General features: G+C 39.8%; 1 protein-coding gene across 3 annotated transcripts in view; it reads right to left on the bottom strand.

Annotated features, from left to right (window-relative positions):
- SPEF2 (sperm flagellar 2) overlaps nucleotides 1–21,171 on the bottom strand; it is a 168,584-nt gene extending 147,413 nt beyond the window's left edge. For all 3 annotated transcript variants that reach the window (XM_084781449.1, XM_084781450.1, XM_084781448.1), the window contains exons 1-2: nucleotides 21,034–21,171; nucleotides 7,669–7,771 (exon numbers count right to left, since the gene is read on the bottom strand). In XM_084781449.1, the coding sequence (XP_084637575.1) occupies nucleotides 7,669–7,771; nucleotides 21,034–21,091 (161 nt within the window). In that variant the 5' untranslated portion in view covers nucleotides 21,092–21,171. The remainder of the gene's footprint in view (nucleotides 1–7,668; nucleotides 7,772–21,033) is intronic.
- Between the last annotated feature and the right edge of the window lie 365 nt (nucleotides 21,172–21,536).

Here is a 21,536-nt window from a genome sequence, read left to right as displayed (position 1 = left end):
TTCTATTGCGTCATGGATTCCTTCCTGTACAACTAGTATAATTCATATTTGTGAGGAAATGAGTCATCTATGAAGAGAATGTGGGAGATATTATTTGGCCCAGAACAATCTCATCATAGGAATGTTTGCATTGGCAGTGTGTCAGGTTAGAAGTGATTCGTGCTAGGTTACTAGGAATGGAACAGGAGACAGTTGGTGAGCTACTTGCTGGGCAAGCATGAGAATCTGAGATCCACTCTCAGAATTCAAGTTAAAATGCTGAATCTGGCACCATACACTTGTAATTCTAGTGCTGGGAAAATGAAGACAGGAAGAGTCCTGGTGTTTAAGAGCCAAGTACTCCTGATTACTTGGTGAGTCGTAGCCCAATGAGAGACTCCATCTCAAAAAAAAAAAAAAAGAAAAAAGAAAAAAAAAAGAAAAAAGAAAAGAAAGAAGAAAGAAAGAAAGGTAGACTGTTTCTGAGGAACAGAAAGAGATCTGAGTTTGTCCCCTGACCTACGTTACACACACACACACACACACACACACCAAAAATCACCTTTTCAGAACTGTGAAAATCAGAACACAGACAAGGGCTTGCAACAATTCAAAGACCAGTTAATTTAAGAACGTGCCCATCAGATGTACCCATGGGTGCAATAGTGACACAAGTACCAACCACTAGTATTTGTTGTACTTAAGGCCAACTTCATGGGATAGCATCCATACCTGACACCATTAATGAGGGCAAGAGCCTGAGACTAGTTGGGCCATGAGCCCCAGGCACACTTACTGCTATTATTCTGTTAAATGGACATAGGAAAAAAAAGGCTCCTGATGACAGATTTGTATACCCATAGACCAGTGCACCACTTAACTCTCATCAGAGAAGGTTTTTTTCCTTTCTTGCAAAGTTTAGTCCATATAGAGATCTACAGAGAGTGAGCTCAGCTCCAAATTGATTGTCTTAATCACACCCCTCCCTTCGTTGTTCAGAGATTCATGCTAAAGGGGTGCAAAAAGAAAGCCGGGAAGTCAAGGAAACTAAGACATTGATGGAGGGTTACATATGAGCACGCAGAGACTGTGACAAAGAAGAGACCTGCACAAGGTCAAACAAGACAAAACCCTAGCAGGGAGGAAGGGAAGTGGGCACAAAGTCCCACTTTAACAAGAAGTTACTGACAGGCACTGAGAGAGATACAATCGGTTTGTTTCAGTGGAGGGACACACAGTATATCAAACAGACTTCAGATCAGGCCTCATGTGCAGTAGTAATTGATTAACACAAAATGGACACTATGTTTTTTAGTATGTGCTCTTTTTGTTTTTGTTTTTAAGAGGGAGAAAGAACACAAAGTTGGGTTGCAATGTCAGATCTGGGAGAAGTTGAATGAGGAAAGAATACAATCAAAATATATTGTATAAAGGTTTCTGAAATTAAAAAAGAGCACATTACTTCATCTCTATGAGAACAGATTTACCTCAGAGACCTACAGAATATGGCATTTAAAGATTTTTTATTATCTTAAAGATTTATTGACAATAAGACAGGTTAACGCCTAGCAACACCTAGCCTACCTCAAAGAAGATGATGAGCATCAAAGAACCACCTTATGGAGATGGCTTCAAATGTGGCAAACCAGTCATGAGCAAAATGTCCTCAATTTGGCCACAGGGAGAATTATGCTTAAAAAAATGGGCAAGCTTGCATGTAGGCAGAGTCCATGGCCAAACTCTGCCAAGACAGGGTAAGCAAGTCCACAACAGCTCCTGCCTCACAAATATGTCTGTCAGATATGTTGGGACAGAAGGCTGAAGAAGATGCTCCAATGTTAAAGAGAGTTGTAGGTTACTGCTCAGGCACCCAACTACCTCTGTCATTTTTTTTTTTTTTCATTTTGTAAGCTGCTAACCTGCACTTCCAGTTTACTCAGGTAATTACTTTTTATTCCTTCTCAAGTCTCTGATGGGGCTGCAGACCAGATAGTTTAGTTTTACAATTAAGCTTAGTTGTTTAGAGGTTAAGATGTTTTTAAGCCTAGATAGATGTTTGAAGTTGATAGGTATTGATTTACGTTCGGAATTTTAGGCTCACCAAGATAGGAAAGATGTTTTCTTCAAGGCTGCCAAATACAAATACCCAAAACACTATGAATGTAACATTTATATAATTCTTGATTGTTTCGTGGTTCTTCTTGCTGTATGTAGTTTATTGTATATATATGTTATATGAATGTTTATGTAAAAAGAAGGGAAAACAAGCAAACAAACAAACAATGCTGCGGGGGTAGCATAGGTTCCAGGAAGCCACTGGTCCATTTCAGCCACTTATCTGTTTTAACCAGCAGCATGGGCAGTTATTGCACTCACAGCAATAACATCACGGGGTAAGCATCCTGTAGGGTCTTTATGAACACTGAGGACCGTGTTCATCCTGCTGCTTTTCATGTTCCAACTAGGTGCTGAAGTAGAACAGGTGGGAAGTGGGGTGCAGTCAGAGGCAGGCTGGGCCCTAGGGTGGGAAGTGGGGTGCAGTCAGAGGCAGGCTGGGGCCCTAGGGTGGGAAGTGGGGTGCAGTCAGAGGCAGGCTGGGGCCCCAGGGTGGGAAGTGGGGTGCAGTCAGAGGTGGGCACAGCTGGGCTTGGCTGTGTGACCAGATCTTTGCATTCTGCCTAGGCTGGCCCACTAGTCATCTTAATCTTTCTCAGAGTTCTTTCATAATTACAAATTCATGACATTGACGGTTGGCATTGATCAATGTGAATAAAGTGCTTGCAGGAGTAAGTACTTTAAAAAAAAAAAGAATAGATTAAAAGTAATCAGTAGCATGTGTTTAAGATTGTAGCTGCCTCTCATGGTGCTATCAGCTATGCCAGATGAGAGATGTAATATATTTATTTCCTGATAGTTTCATGGTTCTTCTCGCTGTAGGTAGTTTATTGTATATAAGTGTAATAATATAAATTCATATGTAAAAAATTTAATAAAAAAATTTAAAAATGGTAAAAAAAAAAAACCCAAATAGCCAAAACTTTATGAAGGTAACATTTATATAATTCCTGATTGTTTCATGATTCTTCTTGCTGTATGCAGTTTATTTTATATATGTGTAATAATATAAATGTATATGTAAGCAAAATCAAAAGTAGAAAGATCTGAGAAAGAGAAGGTTATGTGTTGAGGTGTCTGAAGCTCTCATAGTTCCTGGGCAGCTTATACGGGTGGGAAAGTATGAATTCCCAGAAAAGATATGAGGATTCAGAACACGTCATTTCTCTCGCTGGATTATGGTATTACGAGCACAGGAAGCAGTAACTAAGGCAGAACTAGAAATCTCCAAAGCGAAATGTGCTTCAACGCTCTCACAGAGCCACTCAGCAAATGCCTGTTCCAAATGTGCATCCGCTTGTCACAGGCGCACATCCTGGGAGGGATAGAGACTTTACAGAATTCATCTAAAAAGGTCACTAAGGAAACAAAAAGCAGCTGAAACTGCATCCACAGAAAATAGGCAAAAATGTGGAAATCAAGTCAGCACGTGTAGAACTTTGAATGAGACGCCTTCTATAATCCCCGGGCATTTGAATACTTGGTAGCCAGCTGGTGGCTTTTTGCGGGGATTAGGAGGTGTGGCCTCTGGGATCCAGCTTTGAGGTTTCAAAAGATTGAAACAAGTTTGAGTTAGGTCTCCCTGCTCCTTGCTTATGGATCAAGATGGAGCTCTCAGCTGCTACTCTAGCACCATATTTGCCTGCCTGCTGCCTGCTGTCTGCCTGCCTGTTGCCTGCCTGCTTGCTGCCTGCCTGCTGCCTGCTGCCTGCTGCCTGCCTACCTGCTTGCCTGCTTGCTGCCTCCCTGCCTACCTGCCTGCCAGCCTGCCTACATGCCTGCTTGCCTGCCTGCCTGCCTGCCTGCCTGCCTGCCTGCCTGCTGCCTGCCTGCTTGCCTGTCTGCTGCCTTCCTGCTTGCCTGCCTGCTGCCTGCCTGCTGCCTGCCTGCTGCCTGCCGGCCTGCCTGCCTGCCTGCTGCCTGCCTGCTGCCTGCCTGCTGCCTGCTGTCATACTCCCCCACTGTGACAGTGATGGACTATCATCCTTCCAGAACTATACACCTGAATAAATTATCCTTAAAAAAGTGCCATGCTTCTTCCTTTACCATTTGGATCCCTTTGATCTCCTTTAAGTCCAAGTGGATTAAAGACCTCAACATAAAACCAGAGACATTAAATTGGTTAGAGGAAAAAGTGGGGAAGAGCCTGGAACACATTGGCACAAGAGACAACTTCTTGAACAGAACACCAACAGCCCTGGCCTTCAGGTCAACATTTAATAAATGGGACGTCATGAGGCTGAGAAGCTTCTGTAAGGCAGAAGACACTGTCAAGAGAACAAAGCGACAGCCTACAGACTGGGACAAGATCTTCACCAATCCTACATCTGACAAAGGTTGAATATCCAAACTATATAAAGAACGCAAGAAATTAAACACCACCAAACCAAATAACCCAATTGAGAAATGAGGCTCAGAACTAAACAGAGAATTCTCAACAGAGGAATTTCAAATGGCTAAGAAACACTTAAAAAATGCTCAGCCTTGTTAGTCATCAGGGAAATGCAAATCAAAACGACACTGAGATTCCATCTTATACCCATCAGAATGGCTAAGATCAAAAACTCAAGTGACACCACATACTGGCGAGGATGTGGAGAGAGAGGAACACTCCTTCATTGCTGGTGGGAATGCAAACTAGTACAACCACTTTGGAAATCTATCTGGTGCTATCTCAGAAAAATGCAAATAGGGCTTCCTCAAGAGCCAGCTACTCCACTCCTTAAAATATACCCAGAAAATGCTCTACCACACAACAGGGACATATGCTCAACCATGTTCATAGCAGCCTTATTCATATTAGCCAGAACATGGAAACAGCCTTGTGTCCTTCAGTAGAAGAATGGATAAAGAAACTGTGGTACATTTACACTATGGAATACTACTCAGCTATTAAAAACAAGGAATTCCCGAAATTTGTGGACAAATGGATTGAACTAGAAATTATAAGGAGTGAGTTCACCCAGAAGCAAAAAGAGACAAATGGTATATACTCACTTATAATTAGACACTAGTCCAAGGGGCATGTCCCATGAAAGACTTTACTTACCAGGAAAGTAGGTCAGAGGGGAGGGCATCCTAGTGGGACTTTAGGTGAGAAAAGCATGGGAGAATGGGGAAATAGAAGGATCCAGAGGGTCCTGGAAACCTACAAGAAGGAGGATGGGCGGATCTGGGTTCTGGGGTTCTGCTTAAACTGTGGCACCAGCCAAGGACAATATAGGCAGTAAACTTTGAACACCTACCCAGACCTAGCCGATGGACAGGACATTCTCCACCTTTGAGTGGAGAGGGAGGTCTGACTTTCATACAAACTCTGGTGTCCCATTTTTTACCACGTCCACTTGATGGGGAGACCTGGTAGCACTCAGAAGAAGGATAACAGATCACCAAGAAGGGACTTGATACCCTATGAGCATATACAGGGGGAGGAAGTCCCTCTCAGTCACAGTCATAGGGGAGGGGAGTAGGGGGGAAGCGGGAGGGAGGGAGGAATGGGAAGATACAAGGGATGGGCTAACAATTGAGATGTAATATGAATAAAGTAATAAAATGTTAAAAAAAAAATAAAAAGGTGCCATGGCCATAGTGCCTTTTTATTTTCTGTATCCAATGCTTAATATTATCACACATGCAGATAAACATGAAAATATGGTCATGTATAAGAAAAACGTCCAGTGGAAATTCCATGATGAAGCCTGCAGAAAGGTTTTAAATAGATATTGAAATATTTTCAACAGCTCAAAGAAATAATTTTTTAATTAGAAGAAAGAATGAGGAGAAAGCCTTAACAATGAAGAAACAAAAATTATAAAAATGAGAACCAATTTGAATTTCAGAGTTTAGGGTTACTACTGGAAGTCAGACCAGCTAGTCTGGTTACAGAGACCAAGCCTAAGAGTTATCCTGGAATGAAACATTTACCACAAGAGTTCAACTACAGGGTTAAGTGGGCAGAAGAAAGGATAAAAACCTGAAAGGCATATTCGCTTAAATTATTCAGGCATAAGGGCAATAAGAAAAATTTAAATGAATACTACTTCAAAATGCTAAAACCACAAGTAATTAAAAAATAAGTTGAAATTAAAAAAAATGAAAGAAAAATTAGAAGGACACCAAGGGTATCATAACAAAGTTAAAATTTAAATTGCACAATAGGAAAATCTTTGCAAGTTATTTATCTGACAAGAAATTTAACTAAGAATATGAAAATAACAGATCAACAATGAAAACGCAAGCTGCTTTAAAAACAGGTAGAATATCAAGATAGACATTACATCAATGATGATGAATAAGTGAATAATTAGCAGATGTAAAGATATTAGACATCATTAGAAACTAAAGGCATTATTACAAGTTCAGCCAATTAGGGTGGCAATCACGGGAGAAGGGGAGGAACTGGGAGGAGTATGGAGAGGAGAAAGTGTAACCCAAATACGTTGTTTGAAAAAATATATTTTCAATAAAAATAATATGAAAAAGCAATCACAAATGTTGATAAGAATATAGTGAAACTGGAAACCTCATATACTGCTACTGTGGATTTAAATGGTGTGGTAGCTTTAGAAAACAGTGTATTTGTTCTTTCATATATACTAATTCATGATCTATACACATACATACATGTATATATAAATCTATCAGCGATATCACTCCTATGCATGTAGTCAAAAGGAATAAATACTCAAGAGGAATAATAGCATAACCACATACAACATCCATAATAAATAATAATCCCAGTGGAAAAGCTCAAATATCCATTTAATGATAAGCAAAATTGAACATTTCCTGCAAGTAAATAGTAAAGAAGAGGAGGCACATACGAAATTTCATGCTTAGTTCGAAAAGCCAAAAAAAAAAAAATGTGCCCCTTTTCTGACACCATTGTTAAGCACTGTGTACAACAAGTGAATCCAGAGACAGCGGGCTTTCAGGAACCCGGGCCTCAGTATCATCAATAAGTAACTATACTAAGTAACCAATCACACTGAACCATACACTTGCAAATAATGAATTACAGCCTAAAATTATACTTCAATATTGTTGCTGAGACAGTAAGTCCTGTTGTATATTCTTAAAACACAAATAACATACTCCTCATTCTCCAAGGAAACTATATTGCATTCTTCCTCTTCTCTTTATTGGAGGAAGAATCAGCTTGGAGAGATGGCTCAGCAGTTGAGATGCTGGCTACCCTTGCAGAGGACCTGGGTTGGATTCCCAGTGCCCACATGGTGGCTCACAACCATCTACAACTCTTGTCCAGGGGATTTGACGCCCTCTTCTGGCCTCTGAGCACTGCATGCATATAGTTCACAGACATACAAGCAAATACTCATACACGTAAAACAAAAACAAAAAAAATCACAAAGGAGGAAGAAAACTGAATTAAGAAAACAGAAAGGGGAAATCTGAACTAAGACTGCAGATGTGTGGGAAGAATTAAAATGTGACTTTATTCAGATGTACTCTTGTTACAAACACACTCATTGCTCTCTCTTGGATTTTTGAAACAACAAAACTCTGCCAAAAGTATTGCCTTTTTTTTTTAAAGTATGGAATAACTTTACTAACCTGCTCTCTGAAAATTCTGAAAAATCACTCTGAAGTTCAAACTTGTACAGAACTTCTCCAATTAGGTAGCCATTAGAAAATGCTTTTGCAAATGACTTGGGACCTGAATTTGAAAAGAGTGAAATAAAATAGTAAATATGATATTATCATGTGATATATACATATATTCAAACAAGCATAACCAAATATGAATACACAATGTCTTGAATATATTTATAGAAACATCTCTTAATAACCAAAGTAAAATAATTAACAATAGACATTAAGAGCCCTCAAAATAAAGCAGCAGTTGAAGATAAGCAAAATTTTGAAAGAAGTAGAAAATTGTTTCCAATTAGCATTAAACAAAACAAAATATAAATAATAAATAATCTTAATTTAAAAACAGCCATCAAGGCAGTCATGAAACTGTGCAACGCAACCTATTTTTTTTTAATTTTTTATTAATTTATTCTTATTACATCTCAATGGTTATCCCATTCCTTGTATCCTCCCATTCTTCCCTCCCTCCCATTTTCCCCTTATTCCTCTCCCCTATGACTGTGACTGAGGGGGACTTCCTCCCCCTGTATATGCTCATAGGGTATCAAGACTCTTCTTGGTAACCTGCTATTCTTCCTCTGAGTGCCACCAGGTCTCCCCCTCCAGGGGACATGGTCAAATATGAGGCATCAGAGTTTGTGTGAAAGTCACACCCCACTCTTCACTCAACTGTGGAGAATGTTCTCTCCACTGGCTAGATCTAGGTAGGGGTTTAAAGTTTACCACCTGTATTCTCCTTGGCTGGTGCCTTAGTTTGAGCAAGACCCCTGGGCCCAAATCTGCCTATCATAATGTTCTACTTGTAGGTTTCCAGGACCCTCTGGATCCTTCTACTTTGCTATTCTCCCATGCTTCCCTCATCTAGAGTCCCAATAGGATGTTCTTCCCTCTGTCCCAGTTTCCTGGTAAGTGAAGGCTTTCGTGGGACATGCCCTTTGGGCTAGTATGCAGATATAAGTGAGTAAATACCATTTGAGTCTTTCTGCTTGTGGGTTAACTCACTCATTATGATCATTTCTAGCTCAATCCATTTTTCCACAAATTTCGGGAATTTCTTGTTTTTAATAGCTGAGTAGTATTCCATAGTGTAAATGTACCACAGTTTCTTTATCCATTCTTCTATTGAGGGACACTTAGGCTGTTTCCATGTTCTGGCTATTATGAATAAGGCTGCTATGAACATGGTTGAGCAAATGTCCCTGTTGTGTGCTGGAGCATCTTCTGGGTATATTCCAAGGAGTGGAATAGCTGGGTCTTGAGGAAGCCCTATTTGCATTTTTCTGAGATAGCACCAGATAGATTTCCAAAGTGGTTGTACTAGTTTGCATTCCCACCAGCAATGAAGGAGTGTTCCTCTCTCCCCACATCCTCGCCAGCATGTGGTGCCGCTTAAATTTTTGATCTTAGCCATTCTGATGGGTATAAGATGGAATCTCAGAGTTGTTTTGATTTGCATTTCCCTGATGATTAAGGAGGTTGAGCATTTCTTTAAGTGTTTCTCAGCCATTTGATATTCCTCTGTTGAGAATTCTCTGTTTAGTTCCAAGCCCCATTTCTCAATTGGGTTATTTGGTTTGGTGGTGTTTAATTTCTTGAGTTCTTTATATATTTTGGGTATTAGACCTTTGTCAGATGTAGGGTTGGTGAAGATCTTTTCCCAGTCTGTAGGCTGTCGCTTTGCTCTCTTGACAGTGTCTCCTGCCTTAGAGAAGCTTCTCAGCCTCATGAGGTCCCATTTATTAATTGTTGACATTAAGGCCTGGGCTGTTGGTGTTCTGTTCAGGAAGTTGTCTCCTATGCCAATATGTTCCAGGCTCTTCCCCACTTTTTCTTCTAAGTGACCATAAATGTTTTTATATCTGATTCAAGCACACATTTTTATATGAGTTTCTTGACAGTTTTCCTCCAGGTACTTAATATTCCATTTTTACGGAGATTCAACATGATAATACCCATTATTTAAGCGTATTTCCTTACATGACAAGTCTAGCACTTACTAGGACCTTAAGCAAGCTTGTTCTCAAAAGACCAGCTTGCTTGCTGTTACTCATCACAGACTATGCTCATTCAAAGTTGATTGATTTGGGCTCCTAGCCAGTCACATCTGTCCTTAAGAAATCATCTTTAAAGAGTGGACACTTCCGGTAGGACAGTTCATAGTCTGTAGTACACGCTGCCTCCATGAAATAAGCTTGTACTTCATGACCAAGGTATCCAACATCCTCACTTTGATATGGCTCCACCTGAGCATCAAAGAACCTTGTGATAATTGGCATAAACTTTTATTAAATGTCATGGGGGCCATCCGATATGACTATTTGGTAATCTCGAAGGCTCCTTCCCTCATAGGACAGAACTGTGCCATCATCTCCTCCTACACTGTTTCTTTCTATGTACGCCTTCAAAGATCTGATGCACAGCCATTGCCTGGTCTGGCCACAATCAGGCCACAACTATCCTCGACGGATCATTCGAGGTGTGAATGAGTATTTCTTTTCAGTGTGTTCACTACTCTTGTCTGTAAAATCCCCATTCTCTTAGTTCTCAAATCAGCCAAGTGACCTAGAGGTACTGTCAAACTATAGATATGTCTTTCTTCCAGGTCCTAGGCCTTTACGGTTTGGGTTCAAATTTTCAGCACACTGCTCTCTGTTTAGAAGCGGTTGCTCTGTCTTCTTCCTTGATGCCCCCTCTGTAGCTTGCACTATGTTTGTTGATGCCAATGCAATGCCAGGAGTTCAGCCTGTAGGTGACTAGAATACAGATTAGTACTATTCTGTCAGCCCTGATAAGGCAGATGAGTGGTCAATAGCAAAGTATTTTCTACAGAATGATTTACTTAAAAATACACTCTTAACCTACTTCCTTTGTAATGGCATAAAATATTTATCATGCAACTCTGATATCATTAAATTCAAAGAAAGAGCAATAAGTTGTTTATTTCACTGTCAGAATAATGTATAATAGAAATGATATAAAACACTGGTCAGCAGATTTTTATGTATAAAAGACTTCAAATTGATTATTGCTAAATTGACAGGAAGGATTACAGTGAATGAGCAATAAAGAAGACTGCACAAAATGGGACAACCAGGAAAGAATACATGAAAGAAACAAGGCAAAGAAAGTAAAAATGCAGAAAGGCATAGACATTAGAGATATGTAGATTAAAACCGAACACGTTGTTCACATATTAGCAAGACATAACAAGAGAAAGGAAAGGACATAAGGAGAGGGCAATTCAGGAAGAGACATAGAAACAAAACCGGAAAGTCACTTCTCCCTTTTGTTTTATTGTGTTTCTCTCCCCACTCAATATCACTAAGTAGTGTGTCTAACTCCATAGAAAACGCCTCCATAAATTAATCTGTACTCCCAGCCAGCATTTCCCATGTGACAAAGTGGCAAGTTCACTCCAGGACAATTGACAGAAAGTAATACAAGAAATGTGGCAGAGGCACTTTTTTTTTGTTTGCTTTTTTATGTTTTTTTAATTGAAAAATAAAATCATTCTTATTACATTTCAATTGCTATCCCATCCCATGCATCCTCCCATTCCTCCCTCCCTCCTGCTTTCACCCCATTCCCCTTCCCTATGATCTTTAACACAGATTATTATTATTTTTCATCTGAGATTGAGGTGGCTTAGCAAGAGCTCAGCCACACATCTAACCATGCAAGCCACAGGGCCTGTTTCTCATGCCTGAAATTGACATTTGATACAGTCTTTAATCTGGTCCCCTGCAATATGCCTGCTAGGCTCCAGCAGCAGGCGAAATGGCCGTGTGTGTGTGTGTGTGTGTGTGTGTGTGTGTGTGTGTGTGTGTGATTCACTATCAACTTGGCCCCGAGCTAGCTGGAGAAGACACTTAAAGCCACGTACAGTCCAGAGCGGTAGGGAAGGAACTGGAGGAGGGGCTTTGTTTTATTCCCGGTCTGTGTACACAGCACTTAAGCTTACCTAATTAAACAGCCATAGATTTTACGTGTAAAAGAGAGAGCATTACTTGAAAATTAAATGAGACGCTGCGCATGACAGGCGCACAGTGTGCGCAGGGACGATGTTCTTGCCATCGTTACGCTCTTCACATGTGAGAAGATGGGTCGTGGGGCTGGAGGGGTGGCTCAGCGGTTAAGAGGCTAAAGGCTGCTCTTCCAAAGGACCAGGGTTCAATTCCCAGCACCCACATGGCAGCTCACAACTGTCGGTAACTCCAAGATCTGACACCCTCACACCAACGCACATAAATTAAAATTAAATTTAAAAATAATTTTTTAAAAAAAGAAGATGGGTCGTGCTAGTCATACGGTGTACACTCTGAGTCTTAGACCTTCAGGGATGGCGCCACATGCACATACTCCTTTAGAGAGGATTCCAGTGCCCAGAAAGCAACTGTGTGACCCGCCCCGAAAGCCACCTGTGAGCTCACCCCTAGGGCCAGGTAGACTCTAGCAGCTTTACCATTCTGGCCAAGCATCTAGAATCATTCGATTTGACACCGAACGGTTTGCATTCAATGAGATAAACACCAAACAGGCTCAGAACACTGCCTGTCAGACAGGTCAACAAAACAGATTGTAGGTAAGACTGGAACCCACGCCACTTTCCGCTCAGTGGCCTTTGGATCCTTTGGACAGGATTAAAGACCCTGTCTACATCTCAAGCGCATGTTCAAAAATCAAGTAAATTTGCTTTCCTTTGGAATAAATAAAGGCCACTTCTGGCGGCTAGGAAATAGCCTGTTTCTATGGGGGCCTTGGCATTACTTAGAGCTGGCCGGCACTCACGGAAAGACCTTGGCCTTCTTCCGTTGAGCATAACCAATTTCACAGCATACTAACTGCAGATAAGACTGGTTTGTGGCCCCAGCGGATCAAACAACAGATCTGTTGTTACTGTGTCTGAACTAAGAGAAAACCAAGCAACTGTCTAAAACACTAATGTGAGTAAACCTCCCCTAATGTGGCCAGTATTAGTGAAGGTTCTTCCTTACTGACTATGCTCTGCCCTGCTTGCCTCTCCCCCTTGCTAGGTGTGATATTAAGAAATACAACCAACTGGGCGTCGTGGCGCATGCCTTTAATCCCAGCACTCGGGAGGCAGAGGCAGGTGGATCACTGTGAGTTCGAGGCCAGCCTGGACTACAAAGTAAGTCCAGGACAGTCAAGGCTACACAGAGAAACCCTGTCTCAACAAAACAAAACAAAACAAAACAAACAAACAAACAAAAAGAAAGAAAAAGAAAGAAAGAAATACAACCAGCGAATTTTCTTTTCTTTTTTTTTTTTTTTGTCAAAGGATTGGGCTCCGGGTGAAGCACTGTTTCCAAGAACCCTCCTCAACAGCGCCCAGTAGGAGCCTGAGTCCTTCCTAACACTCCCACACAGAAAGGCCTTCCACTTTCTCACCTTGTAACTACTCAATAAACCAGCTTCATCCAGCTGTGTGTCCTCTGCTCCTGCTTGGTATACCTTGGCCACGTTTCCTTCATATGACTAAGACAGCTGACCTTTACAGGTTTCTCCACTAAAGGAAGGTTTTTTTTATTATCACAATTCTCACTGCTTATTATCTGAAACGAAACCTTTTAAATCTTTTATGTCATAGGATTTTAATTATGAAAATATTTGGTTTCATTATTTTCATGGATCTCTGTCCTTAAATTTTTAGATCTGATTCAGAGGATGCTCGCTGGTTTCACATTTACTATGTTAATTGTTGGTGAAAATATTCTGTGTTTTAATAAAGAAAAATGCTGCTTAGTAGCTATAAAACACAGCTTTATCGTTTTCCTACCAGAAACAATATGGTTTTTAATGACCTTGAAGCTGAAATATCAGAAAATGTGTGGTTTAATGACACGTAGTAATAGAGGAAGGGGCCCTGAGACAGCCACTTTAATGTCCTAGCTGTGCAGCTGTAAACCACGCCCTCAGATGATATGACTCGATATGATATGAATTAATGCACCAAAGTATATTAAGTAATTTATTGTCTTTGTTCAGTTTATGTCACTGTGACAGAGCAACACAAGACAGGCACTTTTTAAAAGGCTTCTCTTTTAAAGTTTAAAAAACTATTTTTCAAGTCCATATTTCTTTTAACTTTTAAAAGAAACAGTTAATAGGAATAATACTTTAGTTTATGAGTTTTTTATTGATTTTTTATTTTTACATATGCATTTATATTATTATACATATGTACAATAAACCATAAACCAATCAGGAATTATATGAATGTTACATTCTTAGTGACTTGGCTATTTCTATTTGGCAGCCTTGAAGAACATCTTTCCTATCTTGGTGCATCTAAAATTTCAAATGTAAATCAATATATCATTATCTCATCATTATTAACTTAAAACATCCTCCTAGACCTAATAAGTTCTGTACCAAGGTGCCCAGACCTGGCAAAGGCCTTCCATTTGTATTGAGACCTGGTACGAGGTGCCAATGCAGAGGAATGCTTAAGATGAACACAAGTGAGGGACTAAAGTTATCCTTCCATCAGGATCGTAGCCCAACAACAGTTAACCCTGCAATAATGGACTAACTCCATGAAGGCAGATCCTACAAGACATAAACAGTTCTTTAAAAATATTACTGTGAGGACCATAATGAAGGCAATTACATTTCATCTTTGGTTTTAGAGCGGACTATCAAAACATAACAAGGCCCGAGATTCTTCTTCAGATCTAATTCACATTATTTTATAATTATGAAAAACTAATTATAACAAAATAATAATATGTCATAAATATTTATTCAGTAGAACTATTTATATAGCTCCATTTTAAAGAGTAAAACTTGAGATTAAAAACAAGTAAACCTACAAAAGTTTCTAAACAAAGTATAACCAGCTGGGCATGGTGGTGCAGACCAGGGCTCTCTGCCATGTAGGGGCCGAGTCCGATGGACTGCTATGCATTTTAGGCTACTCAAGGCAGGGATGGAAGACTGTGTCTCAAAAAGCCAACCAAATGAACAATAAAGGATACTCATAAAACTTAAAGCAATTCTCAAGAACTACTAATATTTATAGAAAGACTAAATTTGGTATTTGTGAAAACCCAGCTATTAAAAAAATAAACAAAGATTTGAGAATATTTCTAAAAATCACAACATTGCATTATTTGATTTAAAAGGATAGATAAGCAATATTTTTGTGCATACTGATTAACAGTGTAGCAATGTACTCTTCACCACAGAAGAATTTATAGTGATTGAAATGTCAGGAGCTATTAGGTGTAGGTGGACACTAGAGAATGCTTTTAAATACTGTGTCTTTCTTAAACAGTGTGGAGTGGCAATCAAATATAATATAATCATATTTTCATCAATATACTGATAAAGTGTGCTCATCACAAAAGTAATAAAAATCAAACATTATATTGATTTGAGGGTTATTCTGATAATAGATCATTTCTAAGTGGCGAAAGGAAATTTGATTTACAATTTATTTCATCTGAGTGTTCCAGGCAAACCAAATTATGTACCATGTTAATTCTCCAATAATGCCTGGTATGACGGCATCCCTGTGAGAAATCATTACCCCATATTATAAAATCTATGAAAATTGTTATTACAGAAGTCTTAAAAACTTGTGTAAATAAAAAAAAACTGAATTTTTTCACTCACAAAGCTGAGGTTTTGAATGTTCAAGCTGCCTTCTCAAGACATAAATCTATCAAAAGTCACGATTTACTTTTGTTTCTGTCATACACTGTTGTGGAATATGTAATGTGACAGGACGTGTGCTGGGCACTATTCCACAGTGAAAAGCAGAAAAATGTTAAGATAATGTTTACTGAGTATATAGCACATGTTAACCAGTATTGTACTTGGTTATCATCAATAATTACCTGTCATCTTCCCAAATACATTCTAAAAGTGACTTCACTGGGAAGAAACATAGGGTCTAGATATTATTGTTTCTATTTCTGCTATCAAGGGAGAGAGGTATTTATTTCCTGAATGCAGCTTTTCCTTTATTGTGCCTTGGATAGTATTAATAATGATGTTTATGACCACAGAAGGAATTAAAATACACATAATTAACTTACTTAGATTTTTCAATTTATCCATGGTCAGAATCCAAGAGACATGCACCATTAGCTATGTCTCTCCTTGTGATTAATCTGATCTATGCAAAGAATTTGAAGCTATATGTCTTAGTTTGGGTAACTACTGCTATAATAAACACCATGACCAGAGAAATTGGGAAGGGAAGGGTTTATCTGATGTATTCTTCCACATCCATAGTCTATCACTGAGGGGAATCAGGACAGGAACTCAAAGGAGTGAGATGCTGGAGACAGCAGCTGATGCAGAGGCCATGGAGGGGTGTTGCGTACTGACTTGCTACCCATAGTTTGATCAGCCTGCTTTCCTGTAGAACCCAGGACCACCAGACCGGGAACAGCCGCACCCACAATGGACTGGGCCCTCCCCATCGATCACTAATTAAGAAAATGCCCTACCGGCTTGCCTACAGCCAGATCTTATAGAGACATTATCTCAACTGAGGTCCCCTCTTCTCCAATGAATCTAGCTTGTGCAAAGCTGGCATAAAACTAGCCAACACAGCATGCATGGAGACTGTTGTGCTATAGCACTGTGATGCTCATTTGCCCTTAAGGAAAATTCACAAATATCTTATAAAAGAGAGGCAATGTTTAGTCTATAAGGTCACTGAGTGTGGTATTGGGGAGATGACTCAGTGGGTAAAGTACTTGCTGTGCAAATATGAGCACCTAAATTTAGAACCCCAGTACCCATGAAAAAAGTTTGGGATATTGGTATGAGTCTGTTACCTCAGCACTTGATGTTCAGATAGCTTGCACCCTGGAACACATTAGCCTGTCAATCTATCCAAGACAAACTCAAGTTCAGTGAGAAAATATATCTCAAATTTGGGATGAAGAGCATAGATGAGAACGCCTGATCTCCGTCTCTTTCACCTACATGTGGACACACAGGCGTAAACGCACACATACATACAAACAAACATGCCACTTCTTAATAAATAAGTAAACAAATACATACCACACAGAGGACTCTTTGCATGTTTTTCAGTAATATTATTATATGCCAGTCAATTTTTAATTATACAACTAATTCTTGCAGTGGATGGTAATTCACTTGGAGACCTACAACTAGACAATATGACAATATGCAAAGTGAGAGACGATGGAGTTCTCATCCTAAGTGAGATATCTTTCTGAAATTCCTGCCCTTCAGGCTCAGGGCGCAATGCTGGGGAGTAGGTGGAAGGACCATAAGAACCTGAGGTGGTGGAAGACTTCAAGAAACTAGCATTTACCAGACATAAAAGGACGGCAGCACACATGAACTTATAGAAACTGACTGCATGCACAAGACATGCACAAGGTTAAGCCAGAGAAAAGCCTAGCATAGAAAGAGAAGTGGGCATAAATTCCACCCTTACCCAAGAAGCTGTTCATGACTGATAGCAGCTGGGATGGAAAATTCGTGTTCTTTAATGCAGTGACCCTGGCTATATCCAGGACAAGTTGCAGGCTCAATTATAGCTGCCCCAAAGGATTCCAGTGTGTGTGTGTGTGTGTGTGTGTGTGTGTGTGTGTGTGTGTGTATGTGCACGCGCGTGCGTGCGCGTGTGCGTGTGCATGCACATGGGCACTGACGCATTTTGTTTGTTTTCTTTTTGTTCTAAGAAATAACATCAAATAGGACAGGGAAAGGCTATGGGAAAAGTTGGAGGAGGTGAGAAAATATGATCAAAATAATTTATATGACTAAAATAAAAATAGAAGAGTAAAAATTAAATTGAAAGACATACTAATACATTTCCATATCATTATAACAAAACTAAATCTTCAATTGCAGTTATCATTTTTAATAATACATGCTTAAGACATCTCATTAAGTTATACAACTAAGCATTATTTCCAGGGAAGATGATTCAATTAAATATATCTTATTGAAGGCAATTAGGTTTTCTGAGCTAGATTGGACTCTTCCTCTGTTAAAATTAATCAGCTCTGCAGGGTCTCCCCAAGAACGTTCCACCTGCCCAAGTGGAAGATGGCTATGGTTTATTGAGCTCATTGGAATTTCTTTCCCTCACTGTTGATAATCAGAGTGGTCCAGAACCTTTCTTTCATGAAAATGTAGAAATCAATTCACTTTGACTATCTCTCAAATAAATGGAGGTTGTTTAGCCTCATCAACGCACTTACATGGCCACCTCATCTTGTTCGTTCCACAGAAACGAGTGGACTGAGCCACTCTTAATCAAACACCAATAATCCCGTCTTTGCTGTTAACTGTCTGGGAATTGGTTAAAGTTCAACACTTAAGGGAAAAACCGTCTCAATTAGATGATAACCCATAATGGTAAGTTTACCTGAAGGCTTGGAAGGTGGATTGATTAGTCAGTGGATATTAATAGATAGATTCTCTTAATTGTAAACACTAACGAGGAGTAGAGTGCATAAAAGCAAAAGTCAAAGATCTAGGCTCACATCCTAGCTCCACATTCTATTAAATGTGTATCCTTGACCAATTTCCAAATATTCTCATTATCATCCTTATTTGGAGAAATTGTTTTTTGCTTGTATTAATCACCAAATAAGAAAAACAGTGTAATAGTCTATGTTGTAAGTGTATTTAGCAGCCTATATCTATTAATTTTCTTATTTCAATTATATATTCTATTTGAAAAATATCTCTTCAAAGAGCCTATAAAATATTTTATTATAAAAGCATACATTTCAACTAAAGTTTTTTCCTCTATTTTTCATGAAGTTTGACTTCCAATTTTGAATTTCTCACTTCAGTACTATATTGAGGTATATATTGAAGCAGCGCAAGTTCAATCTAGATAGTGAAAGAGCACGTAGGCAATACGAAAATCCCTGCATCCTCAGGGTGACCAGCACTGACTTCCTGGATTTCTTTACATATTTTCATTTACGTTAGTATAAACCACAATTTGAAGACTTACAGACATGTTAATAATACAGTACGGCACTGAGTATGTGCTGTCTTCCCCCATGCCGTGAATATATTTGTATAAGTTCTTTATAGTTGCTAACACTATAATTATACTAGTTACAATAAGCTGTAGTCTTTTTACTCAAAAACGCACAAAAATCTGCTACATCAGAACAACTATCCCATTCATTCAACAGCCGCACAGTATTCCATGGTGAACAAGAACATAGTGTAATATGTTGTGCAACTGTTACTCTATTTAAGGCCATTCAGGTTATTTCTGTGCCAGAATCAATAGAGCAGTATAGGTTTTGTCCAAACATCCTTGTATGTTGATGGTTTTAAAGATGGCTGAAGATGCAAGTGAGATTTTGCACTCACTATGCCCATCCCAAGCACTACTCAATGCTTGACATGTATTATGTCATTTAACCTTGATACAACTATGAAGTGTCATTATAAATGCTGTTTTAGGTACAATGAAGTTTAAGCTACTGGTTGGTAAGTGTTGAATAAGAAATTTAGAACCAGGCAGTCCAGTCTCCAATCCCTTCCTCTTTAACACAGCTCTTATCCAGAAATCATAAAATCACTTTCTTCAACTTACATTGTTTTTTCTATATATCATAAGTTTTACAAATTATTCAAAATCTTCCATCACACCCACAGAAGAGTTTATCTAATGAGAAGACATCTAAAAGAGTCAGTGTGCTCCCTTAGGTACACAGGAATCTTATCTCAATTACAAACACAATTGACTATATTCCCTGTACTCTGGATAGCCTTTTACATGCATAATTTGGCTACATCAGAGACTGTCTATTAGACATCTTGTAGCAATTGGGCTTCAGTGTTTAAAATGAAATTATCATGGGGTGTCTCTGCTAACAAGTCCCAGATTTATACTGCAGGAAGATAGATGCTGGGGGGTTTCCATTCATAGCTTGCGGTGTTATAATTTTTATTTAAAATGTCTCCAGGCTTTTAATCTTCACAGAATGAAGTCATGCCTCCTTTAAAAACAAGATTTCTCAAACTTATTAGCATTATAACAGCTTCCAGTGTTTTCATGTTTATGATTAATTCTGTTTACTTTTTCCAGAAGTGGTTTACTCTGCAGGAGTCCTGTGGACTTGAGGAAATGGTGTGGGTCATATTATCAAATAAATGAAGCATCTGAAGCTAACATATGTGTAGCTGTTGAACAGTGAAACTTCAAGTGTAAAACTGCATTTTAAAAAATAATATGGTGAAAGAGGAAGAAGAAACGCTATATGCTAAATACTGTACTGAGTATAGCATCGTACTTGAGCAGTGAAACACTCCAGAGGCACAAGGAGACAGAACACTGAGAAAGAACGTATTATTGCTCGCAGCGCAGTGGAGATGGCTTGGCGAATAAGTCTAATATTTATGCCTCAAGAAATGTAACTTGGGATGCTCTGCATTGGAGACCCCTGGGCTGATAACAGATCTCTCACACCTGCACAAACACGACTGCTCTAGAAAGTTCTGTGTATAACCCAAGGCTGAACTGGCGGTATCACTTGCTCCCACTCATAGCAATTGGCAGAGAGGCAAGGGCTCCTCTGGAAAATCATATTGAAATGATTTGTCTTGAAAATGTCTGGCCTGGAGGAAAATCCATAGCAATTGAAAATGAGCTCCCAATGCAGAGATAATAGCCCCTCCCCCAAAGAGGAGGAAGAGCACCTTGAGGTGCTGGGTTTGCAAATGTCCGGTCAGGTCGTCACCAAATCGGAAGAGTGTGAACTCCTTAGGCCCTAAGAATTTAGGAGCTCGTGCAGTGCACAGGTTTATGACTCTAATAAAATCAAGTAAGGTTAGCTTAGAAAAACAAAAAAAGGCAACTGGCACCTCAAATGGCTAAAGCTTGTAAACTGAGCTTAAAGTTCCTAAAACCGGTAACTGTTAAGATATCCTACACCAACCCATTTGCTGCTTAATAGGGACCTAATTTATACTAGAGGACAGACAGAAAAGAGTTGTAACTCCTGGAAGCACTCCCTGTGCCCTGGACTTGTCCTGCACACCTTGATGCAGATGTCATGGAAACAAAGCCAGGGTCAGAGGACACACAAGAGCAGACCAGCAAGTCGAACTTAAACTTCCCTTAGAAATACAGGCTAGGTCAGAGACCACCTGATGGTGGGTAATGCTAGAGGCAGGATGGAATAAGATGTCCCCAAGGTGGCTAGGTAGCAAGAAGGGGTGCTAGTCAGCACTGTGGGGCGCGGCTAGCCACCCAGGGGCCTCTTTTCATCAGCGCCCACCCCCAGCCCTGTGCTCCCCTCCATCCGCTTGCCCTTGGCTGTAGTCACTCACTCACTGTCCGGGACACCTTCAACTCTTGGTTGAGCCACTGACACAGGATCTCCGACATAGCTCACTGACGCCTTAGACCGCTAGCAGGTGCTAGGAAACTTGCTAGGAAGAAAGTCCGCTGGACTGCGTCTCCCCGTCGCCCAGGGCAACCAGTTGCTAAGGAAGCGCATCTAGGCTAGAGTTAGGCTCAGAGAGGAGGAGACGCTGGAGCACAGCCATAGTTATCGGAAATTATTGTCTGCCCCCTACTGGCCTGTAAGACCTGAGTATATTCTAATGCAGAAGGCTCCAAGAGTCTGAGCAGTAACTACATTAAATAAAAGGTTTCTGTCACCGACCATCTGACCCCACCGCTTGTTCTGTTCTTTCACCTATCATCTGCCTCCCCCTTTTTCTGTTTCCAACTGAACTGATTGCACAACCAATAAAACAGTATTTAATTTAAAAAACGTTGCCAGTCTAATTAAAACCTTTTATTTCTCATCTGTAAGTACCTCAAGGAA

The sequence above is a fragment of the Acomys minous genome (genome assembly GCF_964271855.1).
Source record: "Acomys minous genome assembly, chromosome: 5".
Classification (NCBI taxonomy): Eukaryota; Metazoa; Chordata; class Mammalia; order Rodentia; family Muridae; genus Acomys; species Acomys minous.
The sequence above is the reverse complement of the archived record's forward strand: the minus strand, read 5'-3'. Positions and strand labels throughout refer to the sequence as shown.